Genomic DNA, 20,654 nt, shown 5'->3' with positions numbered 1-20,654 from the left:
AAGGGGCGATGGAGAGGCTATGTAGGGGCTATGTTACATAATTAAGGTAAGAGGCTATTATGGGGCGATGGAGAGGCTATGTAGAGGCTATGTTATATAAATTAAGGTAAGGGGCTATTAAGGGGCGATGGAGAGGCTATGTAGGGGCTATGTTATATAAATTAGGGTAAGGGGCTATTTAGGGGCGATGGAGAGGCTATGTAGGGGCTATGTTATATATATTAAGGTAAGGATTATATAAATTAAGGTAAGAGGCTATTAAGGGGCGATGGAGAGGCTATGTAGGGGCTATGTTATATAAATTAAGGTAAGGAGCTATTAAGGGGCGATGGAGAGGCTATGTAGGGCTATGTTATATAAATTAAGGTAAGGGGCTATTAAGGGGCGATGGAGAGGCTATGTAGGGGCTATGTTATATAAATTAAGGTAAGGAGCTATTAAGGGGCGATGGAGAGGCTATGTAGGGGCTATGTTATATAAATTAGGGTAAGGGGCTATTTAGGGGCGATGGAGAGGCTATGTAGGGGCTATGTTATATATATTAAGGTAAGGATTATATAAATTAAGGTAAGAGGCTATTAAGGGGCGATGGAGAGGCTATGTAGGGGCTATGCTATATAAATTAAGGTAAGGGGCTATTAAGGGGCGATGGAGAGGCTATGTAGGGCTATGTTATATAAATTAAGGTAAGGGGCTATTAAGGGGCGATGGAGAGGCTATGTAGAGGCTATGTTATATAAATTAAGGTAAGGGGCTATTAAGGGGCGATGGAGAGGCTATGTAGGGGCTATGTTATATAAATTAAGGTAAGGAGCTATTAAGGGGCGATGGAGAGGCTATGTAGGGGCTATGTTATATAAATTAGGGTAAGGGGCTATTCAGGGGCGATGGAGAGGCTATGTAGGGGCTATGTTATATATATTAAGGTAAGGATTATATAAATTAAGGTAAGAGGCTATTAAGGGGCGATGGAGAGGCTATGTAGGGGCTATGCTATATAAATTAAGGTAAGGGGCTATTAAGGGGCGATGGAGAGGCTATGTAGGGCTATGTTATATAAATTAAGGTAAGGGGCTATTAAGGGGCGATGGAGAGGCTATGTAGAGGCTATGTTATATAAATTAAGGTAAGGGGCTATTAAGGGGCGATGGAGAGGCTATGTAGGGGCTATGTTATATAAATTAGGGTAAGGGGCTATTTAGGGGCGATGGAGAGGCTATGTAGGGGCTATGTTATATATATTAAGGTAAGGATTATATAAATTAAGGTAAGAGGCTATTAAGGGGCGATGGAGAGGCTATGTAGGGGCTATGCTATATAAATTAAGGTAAGGGGCTATTAAGGGGCGATGGAGAGGCTATGTAGGGCTATGTTATATAAATTAAGGTAAGGGGCTATTAAGGGGCGATGGAGAGGCTATGTAGGGGCTATGTTATATAAATTAAGGTAAGGAGCTATTAAGGGGCGATGGAGAGGCTATGTAGGGGCTATGTTATATAAATTAGGGTAAGGGGCTATTTAGGGGCGATGGAGAGGCTATGTAGGGGCTATGTTATATATATTAAGGTAAGGATTATATAAATTAAGGTAAGAGGCTATTAAGGGGCGATGGAGAGGCTATGTAGGGGCTATGCTATATAAATTAAGGTAAGGGGCTATTAAGGGGCGATGGAGAGGCTATGTAGGGCTATGTTATATAAATTAAGGTAAGGGGCTATTAAGGGGCGATGGAGAGGCTATGTAGAGGCTATGTTATATAAATTAAGGTAAGGGGCTATTAAGGGGCGATGGAGAGGCTATGTAGGGGCTATGTTATATAAATTAGGGTAAGGGGCTATTTAGGGGCGATGGAGAGGCTATGTAGGGGCTATGTTATATATATTAAGGTAAGGATTATATAAATTAAGGTAAGAGGCTATTAAGGGGCGATGGAGAGGCTATGTAGGGGCTATGCTATATAAATTAAGGTAAGGGGCTATTAAGGGGCGATGGAGAGGCTATGTAGGGCTATGTTATATAAATTAAGGTAAGGGGCTATTAAGGGGCGATGGAGAGGCTATGTAGGGGCTATGTTATATAAATTAAGGTAAGGAGCTATTAAGGGGCGATGGAGAGGCTATGTAGGGGCTATGTTATATAAATTAGGGTAAGGGGCTATTTAGGGGCGATGGAGAGGCTATGTAGGGGCTATGTTATATATATTAAGGTAAGGATTATATAAATTAAGGTAAGAGGCTATTAAGGGGCGATGGAGAGGCTATGTAGGGGCTATGCTATATAAATTAAGGTAAGGGGCTATTAAGGGGCGATGGAGAGGCTATGTAGGGCTATGTTATATAAATTAAGGTAAGGGGCTATTAAGGGGCGATGGAGAGGCTATGTAGAGGCTATGTTATATAAATTAAGGTAAGGGGCTATTAAGGGGCGATGGAGAGGCTATGTAGGGGCTATGTTATATAAATTAAGGTAAGGAGCTATTAAGGGGCGATGGAGAGGCTATGTAGGGGCTATGTTATATAAATTAAGGTAAGGGGCGATGGAGAGGCTATGTAGGGGCTATGTTATATAAATTAAGGTAATGGGCTTTTAAGGGGCGATGGAGAGGCTATGTAGGGCTATGTTATATAAATTAAGGTAAGGGGCTATTAAGGGGCGATGGAGAGGCTATGTAGAGGCTATGTTATATAAATTAAGGTAAGGGGCTATTAAGGGGCGATGGAGAGGCTATGTAGGGCTATGTTATATAAATTAAGGTAAGGGGCTATTAAGGGGCGATGGAGAGGCTATGTAGAGGCTATGTTATATAAATTAAGGTAAGGGGCTATTAAGGGGCGATGGAGAGGCTATGTAGGGGCTATGTTATATAAATTAAGGTAAGGAGCTATTAAGGGGCGATGGAGAGGCTATGTAGGGGCTATGTTATATAAATTAAGGTAAGGGGCGATGGAGAGGCTATGTAGGGGCTATGTTATATAAATTAAGGTAATGGGCTTTTAAGGGGCGATGGAGAGGCTATGTAGGAGCTATGTTATATAAATTAAGGTAAGGGACTATTAAGGGGCAATGGAGAGGCTATGTAGGAGCTTTGTTATATAAATAAAGGTAAGGGGCTATTAGGGGCGATGGAGAGGCTATGTAGGGGCTTTGTTATATAAATTAAGATAAGGGGCTATTAAGGGGCGATGGAGAGGCTATGTAGGGGCTATGTTATAAAAATTAAGGTAAGGAGCTATTAAGGGGCGATGGAGAGGCTATGTAGGGGCTTTTTTTATATAAATTAAGGTAAGGGGCTATTAAGGGGCGATGGGGCGATGGAGGAGCGATGGAGGAGAGATGTAGGGGCCATCAAAGTACAATGTAATGTAAATTTGTGGAAGGAGCGATGAAGGGGCGATGTAGGAGCGATGGAGGAGCGATGGAGGAGCGATGTAGCAGCGATGTAGGGGCCATCAAGTTGCAATGTTATATAAATTTGGAGAAGGAGCGATGAAGGGGCGATGGAGGAGCGATGTAGGAGCGATGTAGGGGCCATCAAGTTGCAATGTAATATAAATTTGGAGAAGGAGCGATGAAGGGGCGATGTAGGAGCGATGAAGGAGCGATGTAGGAGCGATGTAGGGGCCATCACAGTACAATGTAATATAAATTTGAAGAAGGAGCGATGAAGGGGCGATGTAGGAGCGATGGAGGGGCGATGTAGGGGCCATCAAAGTACAATGTAATATAAATTTGAAGAAGGAGCGATGAAGGGGTGATGTAGGAGCGATGGAGGGGCGATGTAGGGGCCATCAAAGTACAATGTAATATAAATTTGGAGAAGGAGCGATGGAGGAGCGATGAAGGGGCGATGTAGGAGCGATGTAGGGGCCATCAAGGGACTAAGATATATATAATAGTGAAGGGGCCATGAAGAGGCGATATTTAATTAAATAGCCCCTTGGGATAAGAGGACATATCATCTCCTCTTTAGAAGGGGCGATAAAGGAGCGATAAAGGATCATTTAATCGCCTCTTAGGGCAAGGGGCTATCAAATCGCTCCTTTCAAGGAGTCATAACATCGCCTCTTGTTATAAGGGGCTATTAAATCGCTCCTTTCAAGGAGCCAATACATCGCCCCTTGTCATAAGAGGCGATCAATTAAAATCATCGCCCCATATGGAGCGATGTCATGGAAAGGACTATACCCATAGATTCTAACTAAAATATATTTTGGAAAAAAACTATTTGACTTTTATCCTTTCGTGGAAGTTTTCATTATTTGTAAAATTCTGTGTATTATTTCAAATTTATACCATAGTTATACAAGTTTTAGAAAAGGAAGGAAAGTTTTGACACATCGAAACAACTTAAATTTCAAACTTAGTTGATCCTGTATCCTCATTTATATTATGCCATTAATTTAAATTCTTAAATCTTCATTTTCCTATTGAATTTCATAACTTCATTAAGATTCTTATGTTTATTAGAAATATACAAGTTTACAGAAGGGTGTTACCCCCCTCCCCAATCACAAAATTATGGGGGGTTGATAATCCCTCCTACACCATTCAACCCCTCCCTTGAAAAAAATTGTATACCCCCATGAAACGCCCCCAAGAATGGCCCACATCCCTATTGATTTTGGTTTAAGGGGGTCATGTCATGTTTTTTCTCATTCTAATTTAAAATAAATAATTTAGATGGAATTATAGGCTAGGGGCGAAGATACCAGTAACGTAGCTTTTTAAAAATTGTAATAGTTATTTAGTGCACCATAGTTTAGTCAGCTTTCCGCGTATATTTAAATGAAAAATTATAAGATAAAAATCAGTTTTGTTTTGATATTTGTGGAAAGTTGTTTGTAATACGATGCTATACATGAATTTTCAGTGTGTCTGAAAACCGGTTCTAATCCAGCCTATATGATAGGTTTAAAATTCTTGAATTATCTTTTAATACAATGATTTTTTTCGCTAATCTAACATTTAGATTGTGAATAAGAAAAAAAAATATTTTTTTTTCAAAAAAAATAATCTATTCTAACCTTGATCCAAACTGTAAAATGGGAATAAGATAGAAAGTGGCTAATATCAGGGTGGGATAGGATAATGGATTTTAATCAAATATACAATAAATGTATATACAAATACCTTGTTTCAGTGGTGGGGACCTGTCTCGTCTGCTAGCAATTTGCTTTACTCTCTTTTGTAGCTGCTTGGCGTTGTTAATTTTACCAAAGCTATTGGCTGATTCAAAAACGCAATTGAAATACGTCACAGGGTTCTCACTTCGTTAACAAACAGTTTTGTACCTTAGTAAATCTACAGCCCTTTTTTTCTTCTCATTACAATTATAATTTACAGATAATTAGAGGAGAACAAGGTTATTATTCATTATTGTCCTAACCCTTTGTCCTTGGGCTAATGCACTATTCTCTGCCTTATTTTGTCCCAAGGAATACCTTATAATGGTTGGAAACCAAAACATTGGACAATCGAAAATTATACCGAAACACCAAAAAAAAAGGTTGATTGACACCACTCATAAAAGCAGAGGTCAACAAATCAGACAGGCAAACAACACATTGATATGTAATATGTAACAACGCATTCATTATTAGCAATATCTAAAAATCTTAACAAATATTACGTGTCTTTATATATCCCAAATTACTTGAATACTATAAATCAACACGGACACACTTACTTTTTAAAACTTGATTGCAGATATGCTACGCTAAAAACATAGTACCGAATCATACATTTAAGAATTGAAAAAAAACTAAAAATCTTAACTCTTCAACTAACTTTCTGGTAATGATTATAAAGTTGCTACGCTTTCTACGTTTCATCAAGTTTGAAAAAGTTAAGACAAAATACATAAATTAACGAGAAAAAAAACTAGCCGAACATGGTTGGCAAAATTAAAATATCTACCTGAAGTATTTATTCCCAGGTGTGTCCAGTATTGGGGTAGGAATTATAAATGACATATATAGGTTAAAATTTCTCTCTCTCTCTCTCTCTCTCTCTCTCTCTCTCTCTCTCTCTCTCTCTCTCTCTCTCTCTCTCTCTCTCTCTCTCTCTCTCTCTCTCTCTCTCTCTCTCTCTCTCTCTCTCTCTCTCTCTCTCTCTCTCTCTCTCTCTCTCTCTCTCTCTCTCTCTCTCTCTCTCTCTCTCTCTCTCTCTCTCTCTCTCTCTCTCTCTCTCTCTCTCTCTCTGCTTTGTTAAGGTTTATCCAGGAATAAAGAGATTACTGAGAATTAAATTAATCTACATACCTTTTTTCCCGCCGTATATTATGACAAATGTCAGACCAATAACAAATAGTTTTAATGGTTTATTTTATATTTTAATGGTTTTCTTCCAACATCTGTTCTTTTAAAGGGGTCATAGTAATTTATAAGTATGACGTTCTTTATTAATTGACCCTGCCTCAATTAGATTTACAACCCATTCCCCCTAATAAAAAAAAGCTTGAACGTCCTTGCCTTCCTCCCTGCCTGCTTATCTGTATATTTGCCATGACGTTTGTTCATTCACAAATCCCAAGATTGCACTAAATTTTGCAGCCATGCTGCACAAGAATATATATTTAAACATATTAACAAAGACAATTCCATCCAATGGTAGCAAAGGATTATAAGAAAAAAAAAATTTAAGTAATTCACAAAATTGTGACTGTCAGTAATGCTAATACTGGGAAAATGCGAAAGAATTTTTGTGTAAATATTTTTATGACTATAAGGCATCCACTTCTGTAATTTTTCCGACTGTTTATTTGGCTCTGTACTTTTTCCTACTTCTGGATGTTGTCATCCTTGTTGAATATAATTGTAACCAATAATCTAACTTATAAATAAAAGATAACAATATTGAAATGATTAATAAAACTTTTATAATTTTCCTTTACCAAAATAGAAAGTAAATATTCGCATTGAGGGGTCAGATATTCAGCAATCAATGTATAGATTTTGACAATGTTTTTGAGAGCATTGACCACCAACCCATAAATGAAAAATAAGGGGATTGGGTGGTTTATGAATGATTCTTTTAGGCTAGGTTATATTGGGTTCAGGATAGCCCTGGTGGATTAGGACTCACACTCGGGGATAGATAAAAAGAGAGAAAAATACCTCCTTTTTTGAATTCAAGGGGTGGGTTTTCTGTGCTCGCTACTTACTTTGAGGTAAATAACCCTTTTGTCTTTTGCAATTTTATCTTCGTTTAAATGTGCGGAGTTGAACCCACACCATTTCATGTCAGTGGACAGGCAGTGAATTCAATTTTTATCTGTTTCTTTGACAAATGTTCCCGGCTGTTATTCACTTGTATTCAACAAAAGGGGGTGCGAAGAGGGGAATATTTAGTTTTCAATTGGTAACAAAGACAATCTTAATTTGTAGAGAAACTATCACATTTTACTTTAAGTGATAATTTATGGAAAATCCAATAAGTGGCTTTTTTGTACAGACAGGCGGACGGATGGACATTTTACATTATCTGTAAAAATGAAAAGAAATTATTATTATGAAAAAAAAATTTATTTTAAAAATTAATCAAACACTTTGCTTATATCAAGGTATCTTTAATTGATTGTTTTTTATTTTTTATTTTATAGCTTTTAGAAGTTTTTTTTAGCATTTATTGTCATAAAGCATAACATTAACTGCGATTAAAAATCATCCTTGTTTTAAAAAAAGGTAAACGCCTATTATGACCCGAATTGAATTCAAAACATAAAAGAAGCAGACAATTATGACATGCACATTTTCCAGAGAAAGAACAATGGCAGTTAAATATTAAAATATTTATTGAATTTTTTAAATTTTATACATTTTATACTACAATATGATGAAAAAAACATGGCCAATAATACCTGCAGTTAGGTAATTTTAATTTTTATTATAATTACTTAAAAAACCTATTAAGATTTATTATAAATGCTGTTAAAGCCAAAAACTTTAATAAAAGTAAATAATTGCAGGAAGAGATTAATTTTAATTTCTGGCTTTATATCCAAATCAATTTTTATAAGATGTTGACAAACAAGTAAAATTTTGCTGATCTTTGACAAATCTCTTGCAAAATTATTTTGTTTCTTCAGACCAAAGTAGAAAATTTCACGGAAAAGAAAAAGTTTTCTACAAAAACATGAAATAAGAATACTTAGTGATAAAAGTTGTAGGTAAAAAAATATTTTTAAACTGAAATAATTTGTAAATCAAAATAATTGGTGGAAAAGTTTAGACAGTGAAGGTTTCTGGAAACAAATAAATAACTAACAAAAGTAACGTAAGATGGGAATGTTATAAAACTTGGGTTACCAGTTTCAGTTATCTTAGGTTTATAGGAATATGGACTATAAATCAATGTACTTCCCCAATGATGGTAATCAAATAAGCAATTAAAATTGTTAGTATAAAAGTTTGGATACCACCAATTTTTCTCTCTCTCTTATAAAAGTATAAAAGTCATGCAAACAAAGAATACTTTTATGTAAGCACAAAAAGGATAATATTACTTAAGATAAAAGTACACTTTTTTAAACATTTACGTTTGATTTAACTGAATTCATTCTTAAATTAAGTAAAAAATCAGAAATATTTTTTTAGAGAAAATTAGACGTTAAATCAGTCAAAAAAGATCAAAACTATTTGAACAAATAATTATCCATATCTTAAAATGTGTATCATTTAATGGACAATTTTGCTGTTAGTGATCTCTTGACTAAGTTACACTGACTTTGTGGTTCATTAGTTATCATTTTGGCAAACTTAAAGACACTAATTTCATAACATCTATGCTAGTATTTTCAAATAATACTTTATTTTACCCTTTTTATCAATTAAAATGATTTTCTGTGTTTTGTATTGCCATAAGAGACTCAACAAGTTTATATGTTAATAATGGAAACTTGTTGTAAAATGAATGGAATTTGCACGATAATTGTGTTCACATTTTGCAAACTTTTCTTTACTTTTTTCAATCAGTTATATTTTATTTCCTTCTTTTCATTAAATTTTTGTGTGTAAATAGTTTGATTGTACTCAAGTGGATAAATTTGCGGAAATCTTCATAAATAAAAGAAAAGTAAAATATTTTTAAAGTTTAGTTAATTAAATTTTTGTAAAAAATGTCATTCTTAGTGGATCATTAATTGAAAGATATTTTTTAATGGGCATTATAACAAACATATTTTTAAGAACAAACGCTAATAACATCTTTTATTAGATGTCATAAAGTCTATTGGCTTGTGTTATTAACAAATACAATTGGAAATTATACATCAGTACGTTTGATCAGCTTTTATCTTCTAAATTATTTACCAGTCCCCTAAATTCTGTATACATATATTGCACCTTTACCCTTATATCTTGAAAATTACTGCATTTGTACAAAATTTTAGGGTTGTCCCGAAATTTTTGCAAAAGAAAGATTTTCATATAATTAAAGTGTAACTTCATAACTAATGAATTTTTAGGTTTATATACTAGACTATAAATGTTTTAAAGATTTTTAATCAATATAATAGATTTGAAATCTGCATAAAATTTTAAGGATTTTTTATAAAATTCGTTTTTATATAATTCTTTATTTAAAGGCGCAAATACGATTTAAGTTAATAAATTTTGACCAATAGGATAGCTGGATTGGAAACTACCTACGCTCTAATTGGTTGAATGATGTACGTCACTTAAGCTTCTCTAATCAGAGCGCAGATAGTTTTCAATCCACCAATCACAGATCTCAAAATTATTTAACTTAATTTGTATTTGCGCCTTTAAATAAAGAATTATATAAAAAACTAATTTTATAAAAAATCCTTAAAATTTTATGCAGATTTCAAATCTATTACATTGATTAAAAATCTTTAAAACTTTTATAGTCTATTATATACATTTGTATAAGAATAATAGGATATCTATATGTATGTCTAACTGTGTTCGTGTCTATCTGTGTATAGCAAAGAATCGTTCTAATCGCTGAACCGATATTAATTTACAGTAAATCTTTATATGGGTCAATGAAGCTATATAAATTTAAGGGGGGTGGTATCTTTCAACTCTCAAAAGAGGTCTCGTTCTATTTTCTTTCTAATTTTGAAATCATTATTTTGTAGTAATATGTTCTTTTGAAACGTGTGTAGATTATCGGTCTATTGGGAAGCAGCTTATATTGCCTTATAAAAAATAACGCCACATAATGACCAATGATAGGCTAGTATACATTGTAATTGACGAATTATAAAATGTAAACTGGCCTATTATTGGTCATTTGTATTGCAGACATCTTTTTTTTATTACACTATATTCTGCTTCTCATTTGGGTATTTGTTATCTTTCTAACCCCAGTCTAATGTGAGACTAATTTAGGTGAAGTGGTACCGGGAGACCATGCTTCTGGGACGCAATGAGAACAGACTAATGGAGCAATTTGGCCACAGAAATAAACTTGTTATCACCCAGTTGACGAAGGAGGTAGGTTCTTTCTTTGATTTATTTCCAATTGATATAGGACATTGAACTGTAAGTTACACTGGTGCCCAAAGTTTTAAACCATTTTATCTCATTTGTTTACTGAAAACTTTGGGTAGTTTTAATTAACTCTTATTGGTTTCTTCCAGATTTGTAGTGTCCTATCTTTTCAACCAATATGTTTAATCCACAAAAGAGGTGGTTTTGTATATCATGAATGGGAATGTACATAAATTTAACGTTCATCGTCTCATCCCTTTAAGGTTATATACTGAAATTGAACAGTATCGTCTATGTAATCTTGTAAGTATAAAATCAATGTTAGGAGGGTACCAGGGATCTTAAGGGAAAAGACAATGGGTGATAAATTAATATTTATCTCAAATGACATAATTACCCCGTCTATTTATTAAAACTAATTGTTGAAAAGTTGGGTTGGGACACTTCTAGTTTGGAGCAAAGACTCAACATTCAATTAAAGTACCCATAGTTGTTGAGCCAACGAATAAGATAACGTGATTATAAATGTTTGGGACTTGTAACTTTACATATCAATTTCCCCTCCCTTCCGCCCTGGAGTAGCCCACTCAAATTTACCCTTGTTAATCATTAACTCTAATTTTATCCCAATTTTACTCAGGAGAATGCACTTTCAATAAAGTCTTTTTTTACATTTTATCATAGAAAATAACTTTGGTGTACCTTTATTTTGAAGGAAACTAATGTCTGCGCTCTTAAATTAGAGACTGTGAATCAAAAGGGGGGGGGGGGGTGAAATAATTGAATAGTGTTTAAAACAACTTAAAACTTTAAATTTACAAATAAAATAGATTAAAACCATCCAAGGACCCAAGTTATGATTGCCTAAAAAATAAAACTCAATAGGTTCATTGGTTAGTGAGATCTTAACAGGCAGACAACAAAACAACTTACTACCTTACTTTATACGATATCATAATTTAAAGAAAGAGTCGCTCGAATTTATTTCAACAATATCTTCTAGTCTAATAAAGAAAAACACAAAAATATGAAAAGTAAATTTTTTGTCAAAATTTAGAAAAATTGCAAAAAAATTTATTCTTAATTTTTCTACTGCTTCTTTTTTTACAGTGCAACCTATTCCATTCTACAAGTACCTCCGTCGGTCCGTCCGAGTACAACGTTTACAAAACGTCAACATTTACTCAAAGTTTGATTTTTCTAAGTTTTATTTTTATATAGTTTCACAATTATAAAGGAAACAAATACAAATCAATAAGGATAGTACTTTTCTTATATAAATTTAATTAAAAAGTTTCTAGACAATCATGCATTTATATAATATTGTTATTCCCAAGTTAATAAGGCTGACAATGTTCGCATAAGCATAGATTACAAATCATGAAAAATTATAGAGATTACGATGGCAGAAATAGGGATACATCAAATCGATTGTTTTTGGCTGCTAGCTGCCAAACGGCTGAAAGTACTAAGTTGTAAATCTTTAAATGTTTAGCCGCTGCCGCTGCCAGAGGTACAGCCACTAACCTAATCAGTTCAGTTCAGTCGCGTCTCTCTTTTGGACTGTGGAGTCCAGAGAATACGGCCACCCTGCTCCTCCATGAATTCCTTTTTGTGGCAAGTGCTTCAGCTTCTCCCCATGTTAATTTCAAATTAAAGAGGTCCTTTTCAGTGCTCCGCCTCCAGGTCATTTTTGGTTGTCCCCGTTTACGTTTACCAGTGGTGGGGTTCCATTTTAAGCACTTTTTTGGAAACCTATTTTGTTCCATTCTGAGCACATGTCCTAGCCATCTTAGTCTTTTAAATTTCACTTCTGCTTCAATACTATTGCACTTGGTCTTAGCATACAGCTCAATGTTTGATATTTTGTTTGGCCAGAATATTTTGCAAATTCTTCTTAGGCAGCTATTGTGAAATGCATTAAGTTGATTTGTTTCAGTTTTCACAGTTCTCCAGCATTCAGCTCCATAAAGAAGAACTGATTTTACATTACTGTTGTAAAGTCTGATTTTTGTTTTCAGAGCAAGTTTCTTTGAATTCCAAACGTTGTGTAGACTGTTGAAAGCAACCCTAGCCTTATCAATCCTGGTTTTAATATCAGCTTTTGAGCCATTTTCACTGCTGATAACACTCCCCAAATAAAGGGTGTTTAAATAAAAACCAATCGCTTCACTTTTTTCAATACAAACCTTACAGTTTTAGTCCAAAACTAATAAAAAATAGTACAATTCATGCCCAAGCAATGACAATAATAAAACAATATTGAATTTAAAATCTACTCACCCTTCCAGAGCACTAGAGCTCGAAACCTAGCCCTTGCAGAGAAATTTGCCCTACGCCGAAAGTGCATATTTTATAATAAAATTAAGACAAATTTGTCTCTTTAAAAAAAGAACAAACCGTCTTAAGTACTTGAAATCTTGTAGATAGACCCCATAATGTTTGGAGTTTTTGATGGGGCATGTAAAGACGTTTCTCTAGACACCTTAACAAGGTTTCTAACATAATCCTAGCCAATTTGGCATCAAAAAGAAAGACCTGACAAACATCAAGAACTAGATTTAAACAGAGCCGCCATGCCTCAATGTTGGCTGGGTCTGCCTTTTTTTATCCCAAATCGGCTAGGATTGAGGTAGAATCCTGTTTAAGGTGTCTAAAGAAAGGTTTTTACATGCCCCATCAAAAACTTTAAACGTTATGGGGTCTATCTCCAAGATTTGAAGTACTTATAATGGTTCAAATTGTGAGCGATTGGTTTTTTTTTAAACACCCTTTAGGTGAATTTGTTGCTTTGTTTCAATTGTTCACCATTTATTGTTATAGTTTGATCAGGGTTTGTAGGTATATTCATAATTTCAGTCTTCTTGACATTAACAAAGAGCCCGACTTGTCCTGCGTATTTGACTAGTCTATCTGTCTTAGCTTGTAGATGTTTAATTGTTTCTGAAATCAGTGCCAGATCATCAGCAAAGTCCAGATCTTCTAGGTGTCCTAGTATGCCCAGCTGGAGACCACGTTTTTTGTCCTCTGTGGTTTTCTTCATCACCCAGTCAATGACCAATATAAATAGAATAGGTGATAAAATGCATCCCTGTCTAACTCCAGTGCTTATTTTAAAGAAATCAGATGTCTTATTGTTTCCAACTGAAACACAGGCTTGGAAGTTGTCATAAAATTTAGTTATCATAATTATCATCTTTTCAGGTATACCATAACTTCTTAGTATTTTCCAGAGTGTTTGTCTGTGTATGGAGTCAAAGGCCTTAGAGAAATCAACAAAATTTACATGGAGTGGCTTGTTAAATTCAACACATTGTTCAATAACTGTCCTAAGGGTGAAAATTTGGTCAACACAGCCTCTTCCAGCACGGAACCCAGCTTGTTCTTCTCTTAGTTTATTGTCAATTTTCTCATCAATTCTGTTTAAAATAACTTTACATAGGACCTTGCTTGGGATAGAAAGCAGCATAATTCCTCTCCAATTATCACAATTGTTCAAATCTCCCTTCTTAGGTAGTTTTATGATTATACCTTTAGACCAGTCAGTTGGTATCTTTTCTTGTCTCCAAATTTTATCAAAGAGATCAGTCAGAGTCCTAGCAGAAAGATCTATGTCTGCCTTAAGCATTTCAGCAGTTATCAAGTCAGGTCCAGGTGCTTTGTCGTTCTTTAGACTATGTATAGCAGCTTTAACTTCTTGAATAGTTGGTGGTCTTGTGTCTATGTCTATTTCATGTCCTGGTTCTGGTTCAGCAGTAATTTCAGGTTCAGGTCTGTTCAACACTTCTTCAAAATGCGATTTCCACCTTTCAGCAACTTCTTTTTCTGTAGTGAGTAATTTACCATCTTTAGCCTTGATAGTTTCACCACTCTTTTTGTTATATTTGCCACTTAATTGCTTGGTTATGTTGTATACTGTTTTCATGTTACCGAAGTCAGCTGCTCTCTGGGCCTTTTCAGCCAGATTGTCAATGTAATCTCTCTTGTCTTTCCTTGTGCGCTTTTTGACTTCTTTGTCTTTAGCAGTATATTCAGCTCTTAAATTGCCCATGTCAGCCAAATGTTGAGCATTATGAATTTTGTTTTTAAGATTCTTTCTCTCTTCTATTTTGTTCCATGTTTCTTCAGAGATCCAGTCCTTTTTCTCTGGTTTCTTGTGTCCTAGGATTTCCTTAGCAGTAGATTGAAAGTTTTCTTTAATTGAAGTCCAAGTGATCTCAGTCTCGTCATTTAGGTCCTCTAAGACTTGAAATCTATTTCTGAGTTTTAAGACAAATTCATTCTTTATCACTGGGTCCTTTAATCTTGAAGAATCATATTGTCTGCCAATCTCACTCTTTTTATCATGGCCAGTACGCTTCAGCTTTAATTTAATCTTACTGACAACTAGTTCATGGTCACTGAATATGTCGGCTCCTCTATAGCTCCTACAGTCTTGCATTGATTTGACCCATTTTCTATTGATCATAATATGGTCAATCATGTTTCTTGTTTGTCCATCAGGTGTTGTCCAGGTATATTTGTGAATGTTTTTGTGTTGGAATAATGTACCTCCTATGACCATATCATTATTTAAACAGAATTCAAGTAAAAGTTCTCCATTTTCATTTCTTGTACCTATGCCAAAGTGTCCCATTGCATTTTCCACTCCAGTCCTGTCAGTTCCTACTTTAGCATTCATATCTCCAAGAACTAGACACATGTCATGTTTGGGTACTGAGTTTCTGATTGATTGCAGTTGATCATAAAACTCTTGTTTTACTTCTTCACTTTTGTCATTTGTTGGGGCATAGCATTGGATGAGGGTCAACTTGCAGTGCCTTGATTGGAATCTAGCCTTAATTATTCTGTCTGATATAGGTTTCCAGTCTATTAGTGAATTGACATGTCGTTTTTGGATAATTATAGCAACCCCATACATATGTTGACTTTCATGACCAGAATAAAGTATTAGGTGGCCATCTTTGGTTGTGGTTTGTCCTTGTCCTGTCCATCTACATTCTGCAATTCCAAGTATTCCGATATTGTAACTTGTCATTTCTTTAACTACTTGGGCTGTTTTAGTTGACTCATACATTGTTCTAACATTCCAGGTTCCTATCTTACAGCTTTGCTTAGAACTTATTGGTCCTGTCATCAAGTTGATAGCTTCCTTTCGGGTTTCACCATCATCTTTCATATTCTCAGTAAACTGAGCATCAGTTCCAACAGTTCTTGTTTCATGCACACCTCTGGCTGTGTTAAAGCCATAAGTGTTTGAGGTTTTGTGGGTGGTTTCTGTAACTGTGATGATTTTTACAGGTAGGATAGTTAGTCCTACGCAAACCTTTCATATCCCTGGAAGGAAGGGTGACTGGTAAGGGGAGGGACGTCAATATCCCCCAGTACTTCAAGAAGTACCTCCTGCCCTTCCACTAACCTAATAGGGTTCTTTAAATCAAATTGGCTACGCATATTTCTTTTTAAAAAAATAATTTATTTTTGGGGAGGCCGTAGAAGATTTTAGAGATCCATATTTCTAGGATAGCTGGCATTGCACTGCTGTAAAATCTTTTTAAATCCATGTTTTATTGGCAGTACCGGCAGTTGCGACGGCATCGGCAAGGGTTACACATTTAAAGATCCAGCTCTGAATTATATGTTTATAGTATTGTATTTAATTTAGTACTTAATAATGATCATATTCGGAGCATACATAAATTTAAATTGATATACACCACCAATTAAGATAACAACAAAATGCCACTTCTGAAAAATAATATTATTGTTGGAAAAGTTTTTACAACACAATTAAGATTTAATTTAAAGAGTTCCCAAAGTTTTTAAACCTACAAATGCTAATTAATATTTAAGTTATAAAACTTTGGAGACCAGTATATATTACAGCCTAATGTCCCCTTCCTCCCTGATTTCATCACACTCACAAATACACATACCAATAATATCAGGGAGTAAGGGAGGGGACAATGGGCAATTGATTCAATATAAGAGTTATTAAAGAAAGGGCATGAAATCCAGTTTAATCCAATAAATTTGTAGGAAATTATAAAGGGATTGTTAACCCTTACAGATCGGGGGGGGGGGTCATATTAACCCCCCCTTCTAGTTTTTTCAATGTCATTTTTTTTGTAGGTAAGATGGAGAGCTGTGACTTCATGACTTTTTAAGTTTAGTAATTATACGTCGGCAAGAGTTGATTTTATTAGGATATCTGGTCTGTGTCGGTCGTGGTGTCCGGTCAAAGTCGGTTGGGTAGCACCAAAATTAAAAAAATATTCTAAATAAATCTTAATTTTTAAAAGCGAAGCTTTTCTATAATTAGGGTCGGTCCGTCCGTCCGTCCGTCCGTCCGTCCGTCCGTCCGTCCGTCCGAGATAGATAGCTTTTATTCGTTAATTTAGGCATGTTAGAATTGTCCTATCGATTTCAAACTTTGCATGATGATTCCTGTAGTAGTTGGGCACGATTTAGAAAGCGTAGCAACTCTATAATCATTACCAGAATGTCCGTACGTCCATTTTAAACATGTTGATTTTTATACTTTTTTAACAACAAATTTTTAAGTGATCTAATTATCCGTTTGATCTGATTTTTGGTATATTGATTCCTGGGACAACAAAGAACAATATTATAAGCAAAGCAACTCTATAATCAAGTCCAAAAATGTAAGTATGTCCATAAACATTATCCTGTTTTTAAGCAGTTTTTCAACAAATTTACCTACAATTTTGATTCGACATTTATACATTTATGTTCCGATTTTTCAGTTCAGATACTATACAAGTGTTAATGTCCGTTTGTCCTACCGTTTCAGTGCTTCGCTTTTATGGATGTTGTCATCCTTGTTACATTATGACTTTTGTGTATAAGGTAGAAACCTAAATTTTTTTTGGTGAATACTGAGATATCAATGACCTTATGAGAAATGTGGTGTTATGACCGTTTGACCGCACCCTGACCGACCTTATGACCGATTTTTGTCCGGCTTTTACTACAGACATATATCATGAATATCGTGGCTTCTATTACAGCTAGAGACCTAAAATTTTTTTTGGTAAATCCTTGAGCAACAATAAACAGATAAAAATATTAATTGGCGCCGCCAACCGCCGTTTTACCGCCGTACCCGCCGAAAATGGCGGTTTCCGTTATTTGCCGTTTTTCGGCGATGATCAGAAAAAGTAATTTTTTTGTTATGAAAAATAAAAGTTCGTCCTAAAATTTGGTCATCCTAGCTGCAAAATTGGCCGCTCTACAGCTGTTTTAAAATTAAGCAGCTGGCCGCTAAAAAGCGGCTAAGGAGCGGCCTGACCGCTATGACTAGAAAAAGTAATTTTCTCTAAAAATACACATGAACCATCAGAAAAAAATTTTACGTCTTTGTAACAGAAGCCGAGATAGAGGGGGGGGTCAATATGACCCCCCCCCCCCCGATCTATTAAGGTGGGAATAGGGGCCCGATCTGTAAGGGTTAATTGAATAATAGATTTCAATAGCGTCATGTAAAATGAAATCACAACTTGTTTTTGATGAAATATATTGAGGTTTTATGGTGTGATTTTTATATTACAAGATTATTGGACCCGGCCAGCTGCTAGCAAGAATATGACTGCCCCTTTTTATTCTGTTTATTTCCCTTGCCCCACCTCCCTTCTCCCTTCTCCCCGTCTGCTACACTCCAAACTAACACAACGAGTAGTTATTTCCCCTGCCCCCACTTCCCTTAACCCTTCTCCCCGTCTGCAATATTCAAAACATACACAACGAGTAGCGGCATTTCATGCGCAAGTACCCAAACTCAGTAAGAAACTGCTGAATTCTTGCACATTCCCTTTAAGCTAGTACCCAAAGTCTAAGACTCCTAAAAATTGAATATTCGATCCATTGTCCCCTCCCTTACTCCCTGAATAATATACATATTAGATATCATAATATGAAGGACGCAAAAAAACAAGTTGTGGATTTATTTCAGCGAAATACATACTATACCATTATTATAGGGCAGTTTACCTCTAAATTTGTTAAGATCTGAATAACCATTGCAATGATTGAATTATTCATTTTTAGAAAAGATAGCTTTAACCTATCCTTTGAAAATTAAGAGTAGTGATGGTTTTAGGCTACTTCTGTTTACTTTATTTCCCTTTGATTTGATTGTAGATTACACTTGTACCCAAAGTTTTATAACCGCATTATCCTATTAAAACTTTGGGTACTTAAATTAAATAATGATTAGTTGGTTCCTAAGTGTGTGTGTGTAAAGCCATTGTTTCTTAGTGTTTGGACCTAATTAAGTAGTCAAGGACGAGACACTTTTGTATAGCCAATAGGGCCAGCTCAAGCTCCACGCTCAATTACATTATGACTTGACCAGCTGTCTCAAGGGAGCTACTCGTTATTACCTCACCCTCGCCTAGTATGGCAGGTGTCCCAAATTAAGTCACTGTAATGAATGACGCTCTTCGCAGAGGAGCTTGGGATAAGTGTTGTACAGATGTTATGTACGTGACTTTTTAAGTATCCAAACCACTCAATAATCTCCCTTCTTACACAACCAGGGGAAGCTGCGTGAATGTATAAAGACTGAGAAATTCGAGTTGCCACATAGGGACTTGAACTCCAACTCTCACCACCCTAACTCAGTGCGTTACCACTGAGATACGACGCCCCTAGTTGGTTCCTAACTAGCAACAATATTTCCCTAAATAAACATTTGCTACTCTAAACCAACGTCTACAAAGGCGAATACATCTAAAGTATAACAATGTACATTCTAGCAGCTATAAGGAAGTATATTTATTATAATTAAATATATTTTTTTTCAGAGATAAATTGATAAGATAAAAATCTTTTTGTACATTATACATCAACACACTATCATATGTAAAAATGAAGCTTGAACATATAGATTAAATGCGCATCCAATATATAACATTATTTTGAAGTTTGAAGAAAAAATACACAGTTAACTATACCATATTTATTTAAACACTGGTTGCTTCATGTGGACATAATGGCATCCAAATACTTCATTATAGAGATGCTTTACTTATTATTATGCCAAATGATCCCAGGAATCCATATTTTAGAAATCAATAATATAGGATGATTATATCATACAAAATATTGTTTTTAAAAAGCCTAAATTCATTATGTTTAAAATGGACATACGAACTTAATGGAAATGATTTTCAAGTCGCAACGCTTACTAAATTGTACCTAATTGTTCCAGGAATCATCAGACTAAATCATCAATTTATAGGACAATTCTAACATGTCTGAATATTTAACAAAGTTATCCTAAATTACTATTAAAGTATCCTTTATTTATCTATCCTTCTATTTCTTTGAGCATAGTATATGCATAAGCATGAGAACTTGATTGACTAAGTTTCCTTATTTTTGGCTAGACAGACAGACACACATACATATACTATCCGCCCACATCATTATAGAGATGCGTTGCTACTATTTGTACTGCTAGAATTGTGTACTTTGAAAGGGTAGTAGTTGAATAGAAAAGTACAGAAAAGTATTATGCAGTGAGGATAGAAAAATCAGATAGAATATAAACAGATAGAAAAGGAACATTTGACTATAAGTTGTACTAGTACCCAAAGTTTTATAACAAATCACTTTAAAAAATTTTAAGTACTTTTATCACATCTTAATTGGATTTTTCTTACCTTTTAGTATACAAATTTTTCCACATACTATTATAATCTACAGAATGGATAATTTGTACATTGTGATGAGGAGTGTACATCAATATGTCCATTGGTTTATCCCTTAAGATCTCTGGAATTGAAACACTTTTTTCTTCGTGTTTATGATGATTTTTAAAAAAGTACAGGGTGTACAAAACTTTAAAAATAATTTGGCGACCAGCCACACATTTACATATGAACAAATCACAAGAATCACAATGTATTTTTATAGATGCATAGCATACTTATAAGAGAATCTTTGAGTCATGGCTTGTTTTGAGGATTTCCCCCTCTAAGTTCAATTTCATTACTGAAAATAAGGATGATACAGGGTCGAGGAAAATTCAAAAGTTTTCCAGTACCTTTTTTTCTTGGAAGGTTCGATATACCATGACTTAAATAGACGAAAACCTGCCCATGCCCAAAAATTGAGATCATTCTATGTAGCCTGTAGGGATTATTGAGATTTCAGACGTACATACATACACCA

At 34.9% G+C, this 20,654-nt stretch overlaps 1 protein-coding gene across 2 annotated transcripts in view; it reads left to right on the top strand.

Moving 5' to 3' along the window:
- LOC145324949 (lachesin-like) overlaps window positions 1–20,654 on the top strand; it is a 139,474-nt gene that overhangs the window by 98,248 nt on the left and 20,572 nt on the right. For both annotated transcript variants that reach the window (XM_080167711.1, XM_080167709.1), the window contains one exon: window positions 10,356–10,460. In XM_080167711.1, coding sequence (XP_080023837.1) covers window positions 10,356–10,460 — 105 coding nt within the window. The remainder of the gene's footprint in view (window positions 1–10,355; window positions 10,461–20,654) is intronic.

The sequence above is a fragment of the Acartia tonsa genome, chromosome 7, assembly GCF_053477335.1.
Source record: "Acartia tonsa isolate MP-2025a chromosome 7, ASM5347733v1, whole genome shotgun sequence".
Classification (NCBI taxonomy): domain Eukaryota; kingdom Metazoa; phylum Arthropoda; class Copepoda; order Calanoida; family Acartiidae; genus Acartia; species Acartia tonsa.
The sequence above is the reverse complement of the archived record's forward strand: the minus strand, read 5'-3'. Positions and strand labels throughout refer to the sequence as shown.